The following is a 17,696-nucleotide window of genomic DNA, read 5'->3' on the forward strand; positions in this document are numbered from 1 at the left end:
GAATTTATGATATTAGAAAGTTTTGCAAGCATACCCAAAGTCATAGTAATCAACGTTACTGGCTGGAATGCAAGCCCATTTCCAGCCAACTTCTAATTACTAAGAGTTGCAACAGGCTTTCCAGGACAGCAGATCTGCCTACTGCAGCTTCCTGCCTCTCAAGATGATGATTTTCAGAAGATGCATATCCAACAAAAAGTGCTTTATTCAGCACCTGATTTCAAAAACTGAAAGCAGGGGTATACATTTTAGGTGCCCTGGATGATAAAGCTCCTATCACAGATAATAGACAGTTATTAATCAGTGGAATCTATATTGAATTGAGCAATTAGAGGAATCTGCTTTAAGGAACTATTAGTCTTACACTACATACCTAAATTTAGGGGTCTATGAACCCATCATTTAATCCCACTCTGAAATCAGGGCAAGATGAATCCCCATCCTGACTATAACCCAGTATGTTAGATCTCCTACTCCTGGAGGCCATCTTCAAGAACAACAGTAAAAATTATTTCCTCTGCTACTCTCAGATGCAATTAGATTACAGAATTAAGCTAACCAGGACTTTCACTTTTCGGAGTATATACATGGTACAAAATTGAGTGTTCACAGCTTTGTATAAAAGTCTTAAATGGACCAGAAGTTTGCCTAACCTAAATCAATTGTGAAAAGCCAGCCATAAGAAGTAACACCTCAAAGCCAGTATTTCTACCCTAAAATTAATATTTTCCATCACATTTATCACAGAAGAGCATAGCTGAATTAGATGGTTCAAACATCGGTTTGGATGATTTATATAGGCGGTGCCACTTGATGCCTGTGCATTTTACATAAGTTTCTAAGACAGGCTTATAATCACCTAGGGTACTTCACACATCCATGTGGCTCAGTGATTGAAAGGCAGCCTGGTTAACACCTATGGAATTTCTTCCTCACCATCAAAAACAAGGTAGAGATAGAAACCTAAGCCAAAAATTAACCTGCCAAAATCTCTTTTTAAATAACAATTCATTGTCACCTTTGTTGCCCCAAGGAACTTCTTTAACTGAATATGACTCTTCAAGAATCATTTTAGTACTAAAAAATGCCTTTCCTTATACCTATTAGAACAAAAGCACGCCACCAGTGTTCCACATGCACATGCTTGTCTATTGGAGAGCACTATTCAGCCTCATTCAGTCTCAAGTCTTGTATCAAGAACAATAAAGAGATTTTTCTTAATGCACGTGAGATACCAACAAGCCATCTTCCTTCCCTGCAAACCAAAATGCATGAGGAATCACAGGTCTCAGCAAAATTGCTTGTGTGCAGTAAAGATGGGAGACTGATTCTTTGCCAAAGCCTTCCCAAACAGATAATACGCTGTGCAACTACACTCCTCAGGACGTGCTGAGACAACAAAAATCACTCACTGAGGCCCCAAGCAAAGCGCTGTGGAAAAAAATGTTAGGCAGAGTACCCAACACCATTACAATGACTGAGCACCCACTCACATCACAGAAATGCAGGCACAAGGAGAGCAAAAGCTCCCATGGACTCCTGATGTGGCTGATGGAGAGGGTAATGCATATCTTTGATGGGCTGAATTGACTTCTGGAACCTCTTCCACAGACTTAGGAGATTGGTCCCTAATAAACAAGCAGGAAGAATCTGGCCTTGAGAGTAACACATAAAGCCTCTGAACTCAAGGGACACCTTTTCCCCTATTTAATAACCTCTAGATGAGGATGCTCAGAACTACAAAACATCTATAACCTATTACAAGACACACTGGTGCACGATTGTTCAACAAGAACTTTTTGCTAGAAATGAATTGGTCGTTCACTGAGAAGCAATATCATCATTAATAAAGAAAAAAACTGAAACAGATGAGCTGGTTTAAATTTAGCAGCTTCTCACTTTAATTAGTAGATATTTATTTATCTCAACTTTCTCCTTAACCTCAATTTGTTTGTAGTGAGAAAGTAAAGTAATTCTGGTGAATAAACACTGATATTTATATTTATAATATATGATATTTATACTTATTTATATTGATGTGATAAAATATTCTGCAACCAAACACATTACAAATAAACTAAACCTTAAATCAGTATCTTATGACTAATTTTAGGACTTGAGTTTTATCCAAACAAAAAGAGCACAGAAAATCTTGACATACACACCTCTGTTTCCAGACAGACAAACCAGAAAGGGCAAAAGAAAGGTGAGAGACTGAGGAGACTGGAGGGTATGGGAGGATGTTATGTGAAATGAGAAAAGGACTTTTTTTAAAAAAAACATTAATTTTAATGTATATTTTTTAATTTGTGTTTTCCTGGAAAACAGTCATTTGGTGTATATCACAATTACATAAGTTTATGTTAAAATATTCTCTATTGGCATAAAGAAACCAGAGCACATTAGCTAGAGAAAGCTAGATAAAGATTAAAAGTTTTGCATTTTTAACAAGGAGAACGCTGACAGAGAATCTACAACATAAAAATAATAAGTCATTTTAAGAAAGGCTGGGTTATCTTTTTCAAGATGGAAGGAAATTAAAAAAGGTAAAAAGAAATGTTTCTTTTTATTTATAAGGAGAATTGCTGGAAGGCTAACCCAACCCCACCCCGCCTCCCAAATCCAAACCAGCGAAGGCAAGGCCAGAGATGTCTTACTTCACTGTTGCTGGGAGACTGGGTTATGCAAACACAAAGAAAGAAGCCAAAAGATTAAGCGAGATGACGACTATTACCATATTTCACAGTCAAATCAGATGACACTTCAATCCAGGAGAGCAATAAATCCAAATAATTTTTCAAAATGAATCTCTCCTTAGAGAAAACACCATTTGCCCTAAGTTATCCATGGATATGAAAATAAACAGTGTCTGCAAAGTTGTTAAGGCTGTAGCCCCCAAGATTTCTTTTTTCACTACTGTCTTCCCCAGAAGTCTTGATACCGGATATAAAACATGCCTTTGGTGTAGAAAGAGATACTGAGTGGGCCTATAGGATTACGAAGGACACTAAAACACCAACAACTGGCTTGTTTTGGGTTTTTTTTTTTTTTAAAAAAAAGGAAAAAACAAACCCCAAACACGTCACTGTAGCTGAATTGAGGTACAACTGTGAAGATAGCTTTTTCATGTGACTTGGAAATATATAGGGATATGATCAGTAATGAAAAAAAAAAACCCAAAAAACACTTCAATATGACATAGAACTACAAATGTTATTATAAGAAATTAAAACACTAACACAATTACATTTGAATGAATTCAGCATGTCACCTCAAAGACAAATTGCAGCATAAAACCAACCTGTACCAATAAGTACTAACAAAGTATGAATACTGAATCTTGCTGAAGTTTTAATGCGTTATATCAGCCTCTTTTGAAGCAACTGTTATCTAACATTCTGATTTCTGCTAAAAAAAAACACAGAAACAAAATTATCAATAGCTGATGTGATATTGTTCTGAAATGTTATACCATTTCCAAATGAAGGACATTTTTATTTCCAAATAGTTAAAAATAAAGAGCTATTCTTAGTAACTTGACTTCCTAGTAACAGTCTATCTACAGCTTCCAAGACCAGTATTATAATGGTTCCATACCGTAAAGCTGTTGTTGACATTTTTCGTGCTCGATTCAGCTACACTGGCATCTGACAGGTCAACTTCATCAAATATTAGAGACTGTGAATGGAAAAGAACACAAAAACATTAAATATAGTCTGAGTTCACTTTCAGGTACACCTACAGCCCGTGCTCTCATTTCCTCATGTCCTTTCCAAATGGAAAATAAAAACGTAAGGTAAAAACAGTGAAAAAAATAGAAAACATCAATGGTATGATAAAATTTCCTATTTCATTCCTAAACACAGTCTTATTTGCTACCTAAGTGGTACATGGGAGTATTAAAAAGTGGCTCCAGAAATATATATAGCTTTTAAAGAATTTTTTTTTAAACAGATCCATCTTTGTGGCGCCGACTGTGTGGCACAAATGTGGCATCAGATGAAAGAGATTCACACTCAATAAAATACAAAATAATTAATCAGTTTTAGGGTGGAACTCAAAATTATTGAAAGGTAATCTATGGTTCAGTTCTATACGAGAAATTGAATCTCATGAGCCTACTGAGATCTTGTGACCTCATCTGGAATACTGTGTCCAGTTCTGGAATCCTCAATGCAAGAAGGACATGGAGCTGTTGGAATGGGTCCAGAGGAGGGCTACAAAGATGATCGGAGGGATGGAGAACCTCCCATACAAGGACAGGCTGAGAGAGTTGGGCTTGTTCAGCCTGGAGAAGAGAAGGCTCAGGGGAGATCTTATAGCGACCTTCCAGTACCTGAAGAGAGCCTACAGGAAAGCTGGAGAGGGGCTATTCGTAAAGGCTTGTGGGGATAGGACGAGGGGGAACGGGTATAAACTGGAGAGGGGCAGATTTAGACTGGACATTAGGAAGAATTTCTTCACCATGAGAGTGGTGCCACACTTATTGAGACTCTATATAAACTGCTTGGGGTAGTACCGTAAATAGAAAAGCATGACAACAAAGGTATTTCAGTGCTGGGCTCTCTGGAGAACAAGAGGTGTTTGTGCCTTAGTAATAGTTTTGTGGAGAAGACCAAGCTATAGAAGATGACGGGGACCTCAGTCCCACCCCTGAGGGGGAGGGAGAAAATGCCTTTTGGAAAGAAGACAAGTATTCCATTCTGCCAACCCCCAATTTTCCCAGCAAAAATTTCAATTGACAGGAAACACACTTTTCCCTTCTACATGAGTTTTGGTATAAAATGTTCCTATCTTGATTTCATGTAACCAATTCCATTTTTTAACAGCAATATGGGCACCAGAGTTTTAATGGAAATAAGTTTCAGGGATAACTTAGCATTATCTGATTTTTACTTTCTTTATGAAATGTTGGATTTGACTGCCTGAGAGCCACCTCGCAAAAAAGTCACGATTCCATAACATGAACTTATTTGTTTGAATAGTCCAAAAAGTTAAAATACCTGTGATAACCTTGATTAAAAAAAGAAAAAAATCAAGAGAAATTACCATTCTTCCTTAGTTAAAGTTAATTTAAAATACTGTCTTTTAATGAGACAATCACTTAGAAATCATTAAATTATTATTATCGCTCTTAAAAATATAAACAAAATTGAAGTTACAAGTATACGGTGTTAGATGCTAATAGCATAAAATTACCTTTGAATCCTTAGCATAGTAAAGGGTACGACCTCGAAGTTTGAAATAACGCTTTTTCCACCTCTGAAAAGAACTGGTTTGCTTCAGTAGTAATCCTTCTTTTATACTTGTCTGAAAAACATTAAAATATAGAAGACAAGGTAAATACATTTCTAAATAGCTACACATATCAATCAAAGTCATGCTTTCTAAAATTGATGTTACACCTCATATAACCATAAATCTAAATTTCTATCTTCTCGTATTAAAATGAGACTAATTCTCTGGACAATCAGACTTCACAACACTAGTTTTTAAACAATGGCTATGTTGGCAAAATGTTAATTTTACATGTAAACTGAAAAGGCAGTCAAGAGGTATATAATTATGGTGAAGAGGAACACAAAATAATTTGATTGTTTGGACAGCTGCAAACTCAAAAATACTGAAGTGAGCAACAACTGATGGTGGCATAATTCAGAAAATAAATGCTAAAATCCATCTACATCAGATCATTTCCAGTCCCAGAATGTGATTACGTTCAGGAGAAAAACAATCTCCACATAAGCACTAATTCAGCAAGGTACTTAAAACACGAGTCTGATTCAAGCACATGAATTATGCCTTTAAAACACAGGGAACCATCCAGTATGATGCAAGTCATGCATGACTTTGAGTTTGCTGCGGAACTGAAGCCTTCAACATGAAATAAGCTTACAAATACGAATAATTATTGTATGGAAAGTGTGAGAACATTAACAGCAAGGGATATTTTTACCAGACAAATACTTCTAATAAAAAGACATTTTGTTGATCCAGATCTTTCCACTGCAGACTGAACCCTGTCTACATAACAGCTATACTTGAAACAAGTAAAACACAAGTTAGTATATCTTAAACGTGTACGCTGCTTTTGCCAGTGTGTGGGATTCATCCAACTATATACAGAAATTCTTCACTTAATCAGATGAAAAGACATGACACAGCACACTAATTGCACGAGTCTCAAAATTCATCTTCTTCAGCTTTGAAGCACACAAGAGGTATGAGAAAAAGCAAGTACATTTGGATATCATATTCCAAAATGGTCTCTAACATTTCCAGAATATTTCCAATTTGTAGTGTAGTAATGTCATGTGAATCTCATACAATTTCTAGACATGATAAAAACAACACAAATTTATTTTAAACCTTTTAGAGACTTACCCAAGACCTGACTTAAATAAAGTTCATAAACCTCACCTTCTGTTATCAGATGCCAAATTCTCCATAACTTTTAGGCAAGTAATAAAAATACAGAAAAAGCAGAAAGCTCTTTAATGTTTCTACCATTTCCTTGAAAAAAGAAACATCACTGTCACATACATACATCGCACCCTTCATACTCATAACATCACAAATTAAGAATATGGTCTAACACTCATAAAGCAATTGACTTAATGGTCTTGAAAAAGCAACCCCCTCAGATGAAAGATCACAGCTGAAAATATGGATTTACCTCACTTGATTTCACATGCCAACAACCTGGACCAATGCATCTGGTCAGCAAAGGGGTAGCAATGCCCAGTGAAAGGATGCTGAGAGCATCTTTAACACAAATCTTTTAAAGATTCCTTGAAATTTTTTGACCAGGCCCTAAAATAAGCTACTTTTATACTATATAAATTAAATCTGTAACTTCTTCAGTCAGTTGAAAACAGAGGCACGTATTCAAAGCTGTTTGTTGCACCTGTGCAGCGCTTGTGTTTCATTTCGCACTCTGAGATTTCAGAAGCTCATGACACAGGATGGAAGTAGGTGTATTTATCAAGGGTTGAAATAAGTAAGACCAGAGAAATTTAAGTTCTATAGAAACAGTACACCACATACACAGCAGGCACTGACTTACTGGAAAAATTCCAATCCACATTCCCTAAAATCAAGGGTAGACTTAGACTGGATATAAGGAATAAACTTCTTACAATGAAGATAGTGAAATACTGGAACAGGTTGCCCAGAGAAGTAGTCAAGGCCACATCCTTGGAAACGTTCAGGATCATTGTATGGGGTTGTGAGCAAGTTGATCTAGTTAACGATGTCCCTGCTCATTGCAGGGAGGCTGGACTACATGACCCATAAAACTGTGTTCATGTTGATCTACATGACCTCCAACCCAAAGCATTCTATGATTCTAAAATGCACTACGTGTTACTAGGAGACACAGAACATACCTTATGCTGAATATTTTCAGGAGTTCTAATCTGCTCAAAGAACATAAACTTCCCTAAACCTCAAGCAATTACTCACTGAAGAACTAACTCTTTCATGTCACTTTTATGCCTACATAAGCCATTTCTACTCCCTCCTTAAAACACCGGGACCCCTAAAATCAAACCAATAACTTAAAAATTTGATCAATTTTGCAAATCAGCCATTTCAAATTAGCACTCTAAAGTTGGCAGTAAATAACTATGCAGGCTCTACAGAATGTACTTTTGTATGAAAAGGCTAAAAAATTCTGGACTGGTGAACATTTACACAAGAAATGTAAGCACTTTATGAAATAGACATCTGAACTCTGTATTTTACCATCAACAGATATACTGGGATGAGGTTTGACCACCTTAAACAGACAATTCCATGGCTGCAGGCACCAAAATCGAACAAAATGCTTTGGCCCGGTATCCTTAATTATTTCATTTAGCCTTTAAAATGTGCAAAAACCTTCCAGCTGCCAACTGAGTCATAAGGTAATCTGCTAATAACGCTTTCCTGTATCTACACACAAGTCACAGCACTTACAGTAATTTGAAGGGACAGAGATTGGAAGGGACCTCTCAGGCTGTTGAATTTGGGTCCACATTATTGCTTACAACCAGGTCGTATACATTTTCAATAGCATTTATCAAGCTACAGCTACACCTTAACAAAACAATTGGTACCTTTTCCCAACAGCAATTAAAACAGTGCTCCAAGATCTCCCTGTTCTGAGAAACCTTCTTCTAATTAATCTCAGCTGGATGTTAAAGTGGAAACATAAGCAACAATCACTGCCATAATCACATTAACTACTTTCCTACTGTAACTTTGGAGAGACAAGAAGTGCACATCCCACAATCCCACCTTACTTCTCACTTTCACAGAACCACCTCCTATCGCTTGCCAAAAACTCTGACTTCCCTATACAGCATCTTGCATCATTTAGGAATACGACATCCCTCCAGAAGTGTGCGACGAATAGAATAGAACAGAACAGAACAGAACTGAACCACTAATACCACAGTGCTACATCGTAGCAATATTTTCTGAAGAATTCTAATTATAAAAAATCATAGCCACATTTCATAAAATTAAGAAGGTGTACATTTGTGTTCAATTATCCAGGAATGTTGAATGTAACTCTACATTGCCATAACCTAAATGACAAAAATAAAAGGGATTTGTGGGTATTTTCATCACTAAAAAAAAAAAGACATCTTTTCTATCAGATTTTTATATCAGTATATAAAACCTAAGAATTCAAAACTAACAGTTTTCATTTCCAAGACAACCAACCCCATTGCTTTAGTTCTAATTCCATCAGCTTGTAGAATCCCACATTTGTGCAAAAGTCAAATTTTTTACTTCTGCTTCTGCTAGAGAGACCCAAAGAAAGGAAATAATATTCTTAATTTAGAAAAGAAAAAGTAAACTGACTATGGCTGCATTATCGGCAACTGCCAAATAAAACACTGAATGATTAAAAAATAACTCTCCCCTTTACTCCTTTTCAGGTATGTAAGTGGATGTGCTGCCCAAAAGGTGTCAGGAAAGTGAAGAAAAGAACATGAGGAAATTTCTGAAAGTGAGAAGAATGAAAATGGTAACGGGAAAGCCCATAAAACAGAGCAGGTCAAATGTAAACAGGAAATTAAGAGGGTGAAGGAGAATTTTAAATACCTTGCAACAGATGCTCATGCTGAGACGAAAAGGTTCTTTAAATACTTTGGAAGACAGAAGAGTGCTAGGGGGCTGGCAGGATCATTTTTCAAGAGACTTATGAAAAGGCTACTCAATGATGAGAAGATCACAGCAAAGAAGCTCATCAAATTCTCAGCATCTGTCTTTATCAATGAAGATGATGAGATGCTATCTCATGTTCTTTATAACATCAGAACAGCTACATCAGTATGAAGCACATATGCAGGAAGTACTAAACCAGACCAATCTCAAGGTCATGTGGACCAGATGGTATTGACCTGAGAGCCCTGGGGGTCCTAAAAGGACCACTGACACTAAATTCCAACCCTGCAAAGACAGTAGAGTCCATATGAAAAAATAATATTGCTGAGACCATACACAGTAGATTGGAAAAAGTCAACAGAGCTTTTGTAAAGGAAAATACTGCCAGGCTACCTGCAGGGGGTGGAAAGGAAAGCATGTAGATTTATCCACATTTTCAGAAAGTCTTTGAAAAGGCTTTCCACCAAATACTATTAAGGAAATTAAGTTAGAACGGAATTAGTAAGAGAGGCTTTTAGTAGACTGGAGGTTGTTAAAAGGAAGAATAGGAAGCACAAGTAGGGCTTAACAGGCACTCTGTCCTCTGGATGAAAAAAAGTCAAAGCAGCTGAGTTCCCAAGGAACCAGGTTCATTCAAATTCAGTGGCCCAAAGAAGGACCACATAATGAAATTTGCAGACAATACTAAGCTCTTCTGAGTAGTCAAATTCCATGCCAATGGTGAGGAACTAAAAGGACAACATATAGCTGAACAAGATGGTAAAGATGCCAAAGACAAGCTTCAATCCAAGTCAATATATGATGCTGTGCTTTGGGAAATAATTCAAAACCTCACTAACATTCTCGCATAAACTCTGAGTGAGGAAGAGATCTAGGGGTCATAGTTCACAGCTATCTGTGCTCAAACACGTCCAGAAAAGCAAAGAAACTTTGGTTGTCACCAAGAAACCAAGACAGAGGACGTAATTTTGATACTATATAAAACACTGGTGTACCAGACAGTTCTGGTAACTCCAACTCCACAAACACAGTTAAGAAAAGGCACAGAGAAGAGCAATTCAAGTGACTCAGAAGACAGAGCAGCTGCCTTACAAAGAGAGACTAAAAAAGCCAGAACTCTGCCGTTTGAAGAGCAGAAGATCAAGAAGGTAAAACAATCAAAGTTTACGAAAGCATTGAAACAGAGTATGGTGAATGCAGAGTATGCTCACTAAATTCCACAATACTAGAACAAGGAAGCATGTCATGAAACTATACTGAGACCAGCTCAACAAAGATAAGAAGAAGCACATCTTCACACAGAATGTAGTGGCTTTACAAAGCTTGCTGTTCAAGAGATTGCAGAGTGTCAGCAAGTACAAAAAAAGAGGATTAGACAAATTCAAGAACACTGCCTCTGTATGCGGTCCTTTTCAATACACCATGGGGAAGTATCAGGGGAATGGGCTACTGAAGGGCAAGCAAACTCACATGCTGCTCCTGAACAGCCCTTCCTATTGTACTGTTCAGGATGGATTATTGTCTGACTCAGCAAAAAAAATTACAGGCTAAGGCTGTATTTTTCCTGCTATGTCGACAGTATCACTTTTGCTTTAAACTCTGATGTTGGTGTTTTTAAGTGGATCTAGGTTCTCATTTACCAAAACAATTAAAATTTGGATTGGTGACAGATGAGGCCATTAAATTAAAAAAAAATTTAAAAAAGAGAGACAATAGTATTTGGTATTGTTTAACGCTCCCCTGTGACACTTCCTATTCATACAACTTTGCAAAGTTGAGTACTAAAATAAAACTTCTTTTTAGTATTGTGGAGAGTTTGGTACATCTTCACCATCTGCACAAGTATGGCTTTAGGAAGAGTCTTAATTACATTACAAGGTAAAGTCTCACAGCTTATATTAACACAGAGCCCCTTAAAATATTCCATGTGTTCAGTAGATAAAAAAATGCTTATATTATTAAAAAATGTGACAATCTAACTCTAGATTTTGATTAAAATTATGAGCCTGGAATTCCAAGCTTGTGATTTTCCTGACAATCTCTGTACAGCAGCTTCCATTACTGGCAATTATGCTGACAGACTTTTCATTAGTTATGTCAAAATAAAAATAGATTTTTATCTACCAAGAATAAAAACTTCATCAGCTACTCAGTGCAAGATTACATTTTTATTGAAGATTACCAATCACAGTGAAGGGAGCCTGACACATGAAAATTAAAAGCAAACCAAGAACTATGTTCTACCTATAAATTTATACAGCTAAAACTGGTCAAAATAAGAAGAAAACTGAGAACCAACATGATCATGTGGACTACATCAAATTCCTTTGATTTCAAGAAAATCTTAATTTAAAAAAGTACTGTCAAGAACTGATCCCTCAGTGTCAACATGTTGAGCTGTATAGTGGAGTACCTAAAGCACTGTGATTCCCTCAACTGAGCCGCCGCAGACTGCTGCCGCTAATGCATCATTCAGGTTACGAGCACCACTACAGAAATCACAGAATGTGGCAAGCTGCATATGCTCAGCCTGTCACTGTTGATGGCAGTTATCCCTGTCCCGTTAAAGGGAACAGGAAAAAAAAGTCTAGTTAGCTATGAGAAAACAGCTTTCCAAAATCTCAGAACAAAAGCCAGCCACACTTCCCCTGCCTCTACACCACAACACTAACCTGTGATTAAGCATCATCATTTCTGTGTATTTCTCTGTATAATAAAATAGCATGTTCATCCAAAGTTATTCTCATATTCCATATTTTGGGGGTCCTTTGTGTGGAAAGATTCTAGTCTAAGCAAAACTGCAATACAAGCAAATGAAATCATACAGCTTAAGCAGTGCACTTTTTCTTCAAACTTGTTCTCCATTTGTGTTCCCTTCCAGTCTATGCTGAGGAAACAGATTCTGCATTACTGTTGGTGAAAGAATAATAAAAAAAAAAAAGCTTTTGGCTTCCTTTACTTGGAAGATACGGTAGTGTACTAAAACATAACTAAAACAGCGAGGTGAAGTTCAATTAGCACACAGATCTAAAAATATAGCTTATAACACATATCAAAAATAAGCAGGATATTGCCATATTAGGATGAAACATTACACTGGGTATTTAAAACAAACAAACAAACAAACAAAAACAAATAAGCCCCCCCAGGTTTAGGTATAAACTTGATACCAGCTTGAGAATTAGAGAAGAAACTTTATCTACAGCTCAAGTAGCTAAACTCCTAACTTCCACCCATGTACAACATGTTTAACTCACTTTGTGGTCTCATTAATCAGGTCATAAACCAGCTGCACACTGAAAAAGAATAAAACATGTCTGTGACTTAGCGCCAAAGATTTAAGGGTGTGGGTCCTTTTACAGAACTCAGCTTAGTCTTAGAGTAGCATTTTACAGCTAGAGTTTGGAGCTCCAATAACTGTTCCTTTTAAATTACACATGCTCTGAGCACAGATTGAAGACAACTGAGTTTAATTGGCGTTGAGACAGAAGAATATAAATGGTACGTACCTCTGGAAGAAAAAAATGGAAAAAATAAAACCCATAATAAACAGTCAAAGCATTCAGCTGGCAAGATTTTTTCCTTTACCAGTTATTTAGGTCTTGGTCTCAACTAAATAGGCGGAGCACTCAATGCACTTACCAGTCTGTAAGGTATATACAATACAGGTCCAAAATAAACCATTTTGCTGCCTTACACAGCAAAAAGAAAAAAAAAATCATGTCATTACATTTATAGAATCATAGAATCATAAAGGCTGGAAAAGACCTCAAACATCATCAAGTCCAGCCATCAGTCTCAACACCACCATGCCTACTAAACCAATTTCCACAGAAAAGAGTAAACTCTTCCTCTAGTTCTATCCAGTGCTAACACGCAAATAACAGTTGATTGATTACTTGGGAAAATTTCAAAAGCATCATACAACAAAAGTATATTAAACACTACTACAAACTTTTAAACGAACCCTTCTTGAAAAATAATGGTAAGGTAAGGCTGTCATAACAAATCTTCCATGTTTTTCTTCCTGCAGTTTTAAGTTTTGCTCCTCGAGAAGGTTTAAACAAATTCCACTGATGCTGTCAGAGTTCCTAGGAGCTATGAGGGGTAGGAAGGAGCCTATGCAAAGCTACCTCAAGCTTGGGGCTCTACAGGGAAATCTGGGGAACAACTGACGTCCTTCTTGCAGGCTTTTTCCACACCTCTATCTGACTTTCACTGATTAAGTCAGGAAAGAGTAAAAGCTTTTAGCAACTGAATTCACACAAGGCCAGGAACAGTCACAGAATGGCTCAGTTGGAATGGAACTACAACCATCACCTAGTCCAAAACACACAGTTTCAGGAAATCTCAGTATTACACAAATGTATTTAAAACCAGTAAGTTTTAGAATCTTTGTATTTGTTCACTTGTTTGAAGTGAGGAAAAATGTAAAATCCCATCCATTCACTCTTGAACTACTGCTAAATTACCAGTTATTGTTACAGTGATCAGTCATCGCAGTTAGTATCTTACTCAAGTCCATAGAGACAGACACCAATTCCACAGCTGCTGTAGCTCTGTGATATACAGATTCCTGATAAGTTTAGAATTACAGAAAAGCTTATTAACTGAGTACCCAACCATTCCTGAATTTCATGTTTCCAATTGCTGCAGATACAAAGATTACATGCTTTGATCTAATTCATTGGTTGCACTCCACTGCAAGTTTATATTGGCTTCAATTTTGTTTTACTGGATGGCACGTAAAATCCTGGATACACGTTGATCATGTTTTGAATAACATTTTCTGTTATTTTTTCAGTAACGTTCTTAGCTTAATACTCCACTTGTAGAATAGTTAATTCAACAAAACCTTTCATTCCATAATAACTCAAAAATAATGATCTCTGGCTTACCTACAGATATTTTCAGGTATGGGGAGAAAAACCGTGATATATTTCCAACTATTGAGAAATTCACTTTTAAGTGAGAAGGCTGGGAAGCTAATCCAGTGCTGACAGTAAAATTATGCTAGTGAAATATGCAAGAAGGAAAATAAAGCCATGTACAGCAACAGACACTTAGAACAGCAAAGCACTTTTAATAAAGAACAGCGTCTCAGCTGTCTATAGTGATTCTCATGCTAAAATCCTGTTTTCCTTCCTAGTCTTTAGCAGCAACCCCAGTGGAAGCAGAATTCCCATATTACAATGACAGGAGGAAATTCCCTCTTTTGAGATGATGAGACTGGAGAGCAGAACAATAACATAGATTGGACCCTCCTTTCCCCTCTCTTTACTGACAGGAAATAAGAGCCTGTAATTGCTTTTGAATTTGCATTCCCTTTGTGACCAGGCTCATTCATGTATGTGCTATTTTATCTTGTTCAGAAAACAGAGTAAAAGGTTCTCCTAAAACACATGACTGACCCAAATGAAGTAGATCTGTAATTCTCCAAGTATGACACAGCATAGCTCGTGCCTTTCTATCCATCAAGGAACCTCTCTCCAGCTCTGTGCAGGCTCCAGATCTTATTCCATATCCAAACTCTGGAGTCATGGAATACAACACAATACCTCACTTCAGTACATGGGAAAGCCTTACAAGGAGCGGCTGAGGGAACTGGGGTTGTTTAGCCTAGAGAAGAGGAGGCTGAGGGAACACCTTATCACTATCTACAACTACCTGAAAGGAGGTTGTAGAGAGGTGGGTGTTGGTCTCTTCTCCCAAATGAGTGGTGATAGGATGAGATGGAATAGCCTAAAGCTGCACCAGGGGAGGTTCAGGTTGGACATCAAGAAAAAATTCTTCACCAAAAGGGTTATCAGGCACTGTAACAGGCTGCCCAGGGGAGTGGTTGAGTCACCATCCCCGGAGGTATTTAAAAGATGGGTAGGTAAAGTGCTTTGGGATATGATTTAGTAGTAGATAGGTATGGCTGGACTTCATGATCTCAAAGGTCTTTTCCAACCTAGGGATTCTATGATGCTATGAAAATCAGGGAGTGGGTCCTCTTGAAACATATTTCTGGCAACGTGAAGGAGAAAGTGGTGACTGGACACAGTTCACATGGACTTACGAAAGGTAACTCATGCCTGAACATTGGAGAATCTTTTCTAAGACCCCTGCATCAGGCAATAGCATAGCACCTCCTACACCACGTGCTGTTCAATAGCTCTTATTCCTAAAATATAACAACTGTATTAGTCATTCGCTTTTCTTTTTTCATGAAGTTGAGCAGTTACGTACGGACTTTGCCTTTTCAGTTTTACACAGCTTGATGATAATTTTTTTCCATTTAAACAATTTAAATTGCTAGCAACACAACAGCCCTAGTATAAAACCAGATAAAATTAAAACATGGTAAAAAATGCGCTGGAATATAACTTGACTGTGCTGTCGTTGGGTTTTTTTTTTTAATTGAGGAAAGTACTTACCACAGCAATAAATTCTCAGTTTTACAAAACCTGTCATTTTACATATCCATTGTGTAAAAGGACTCGGCACCTTGAAGGCAAGAGCACTTATGCACGCTTGCTTTCAGATGGTTTAATGAAAAGCTACTTTCCAGGGGAGCTAAAAAAAGGCAAATTCTATTTCAGCTTCAGTAAAAGCTCAAAACTGTTCTGAAATCTTTGTTTAACAATGTGTCCTCCACACCCACTAATAAAATCAGAGAGTCACAAAGCATCTAGAAGAGGCATAAAGAGATCTTCTAGCCCACAGTTTCCTCCAAGGTAATGCCAATTGTATATAGATTTGCAGAAACAGGTTATCTAACATTTCATTCAGGTGTCCCATTTTTTCCACTCGGATTTTTTTTCTGGTCCATTTATTGGCAAAAAGGCAACTATCATGCAACATCTGCATCAGAAGACAGAAACACATGACCAACAGAGGCATCGTATCTCATAAATCTGTATTCATTGCTTCTGCAGAGTTAATCTTCACATGTCCAGGCCCCAGTCACAAAATCCCTAGACAGAATGATGGAGGTCTAAAATCTGGCTTTTCACATGACCTGACTGTCATTACAAAAATACACCACCTTTGTCTGCTTTATACTTAAATGAGGCCTGCATCTGCATTTGTCAGCCATCCTTAGACTATTCCCATAAGACATTTGCCTAAGATGTTCTTAAAGCCCCCAGTTACAGCGATCTTTTACCACTAAAATGTTTTCCCTTGTGTAAACCTCCCCTGTTGCACTTTAAACCCATAAAGTATTATTGTCAGACAATGATATAGACATAAAATGTCAGCAAATGAACTCAAAACTCAAAGGCCATTCCTAATTCACAGTATTTCACTAGGAGAAAACCGGGGAGAACAGCAACTATTTGATAGGACAATTGTTAATAATCTTCACTTGGCAAGCCCTGACTTTCTTTTGTTCAAATCACATTAACTTTTCACCAGGAGAATATTTTATGAACACGCAGTTATTAAGTGAGCCAGAAGGTTGTTCTGCTTTTTGACCAAACTAATAAATTTACATCTAGAAGTATTTTTAAAAAGAACAGTGATGGAGAATTGCAAATGTTTTTCCACTGAGGATATAGGCTATAGAGGTTTTATATCCTGCTATGTACTAAGATTAGGTGTAGCATACAGCCCTTGAGTCAGCTATGATAATGCTGGGTGAAACCTCTCAACGAAGTACCATCTTCAAGAACTGTTAGGAAGGAGAAGCTCTACTGTCCTCTGAGATGCAGATCAAGTGTCCTATTTATTTCCCTGGCCTTTCACATAAAAGTGGAAAGTATGAAACATATTTATAAAAAATACATGTGGTTAATCAGATTTCCTCTTATGTTTCCTGATTACGTTTCTTTGGTAACTACTCTCTTCTGTTTAAAATACTTTTCTTCTCATGATCGCTCATTTGTGTTTAGATAGGTACTATAAACTTCTGAGGTTCATCCAATTTCTAAGCATTAAGTACTTGAAGAATGTCTGCAGTTGCTATCTTCTCCCTGTGATCAGAGCTTGAGGACTTAGCAAGACAGACCCTGGCAAATCTTGCCTGTAACAATCACAGAAGGGAAGATGCAGCCACACTTCAGGGCATTCTGCAACATTTCAGATTAAGCAACCTTAAGTCAACAACCTTAAGTCTGAGTTGAGACAACACATTAGGAACTTCAATGACTGAGGTACAAGCACATATGCTTCCGGACCAGTAATTTGGAGCAGAAATGCAGGACAACTGCTTCTTAGCACTAAAACCACCAAAACATCTGAGCCAGAACTTTCCATTTTCTTTGCACACCTGTGCAAAGAGGAGGCTGAGTTAACATTTGAACTTTCTCTGTGCACATAGGAAGTCATAGAAAACAAGCTAAAGAACATTAAAAATATATTAATCAGATCTAAGCTGCATGATGAATATTTTACATCTACGGGATGATCTTCAGTCTCTTTTCAAATTAGCTAGGCTTCAAAGAAAAGGCTAGGTAATTACAGCCTTCTGCCACTTCAATTTCAAGAAAAATAATTCTAGCCATTTGTTACAATGTTTTACTTGTTAAAAAATGAAAACCCTCTTAGATGGA

The 17,696-nt window shown here is 37.2% G+C and overlaps 1 protein-coding gene across 4 annotated transcripts in view; it reads right to left on the reverse strand.

The window, feature by feature from the left end:
* DGKH (diacylglycerol kinase eta) overlaps positions 1-17,696 on the reverse strand; it is a 158,523-nt gene that overhangs the window by 66,052 nt on the left and 74,775 nt on the right. For 3 of the 4 annotated variants that reach the window (XM_054071544.1, XM_054071534.1, XM_054071562.1), the window contains 2 exons: positions 5,200-5,310; positions 3,598-3,678 (listed from right to left, as the gene is read on the reverse strand). In XM_054071544.1, the coding sequence (XP_053927519.1) occupies positions 3,598-3,678; positions 5,200-5,310 (192 nt within the window). Of the gene's footprint in view, positions 1-3,597; positions 3,679-5,199; positions 5,311-17,696 lie in introns of those variants that run through there. The other variant, XM_054071553.1, reaches the window with a different exon arrangement.

This window comes from Cuculus canorus, chromosome 1 (assembly GCF_017976375.1).
Source record: "Cuculus canorus isolate bCucCan1 chromosome 1, bCucCan1.pri, whole genome shotgun sequence".
Classification (NCBI taxonomy): domain Eukaryota; kingdom Metazoa; phylum Chordata; class Aves; order Cuculiformes; family Cuculidae; genus Cuculus; species Cuculus canorus.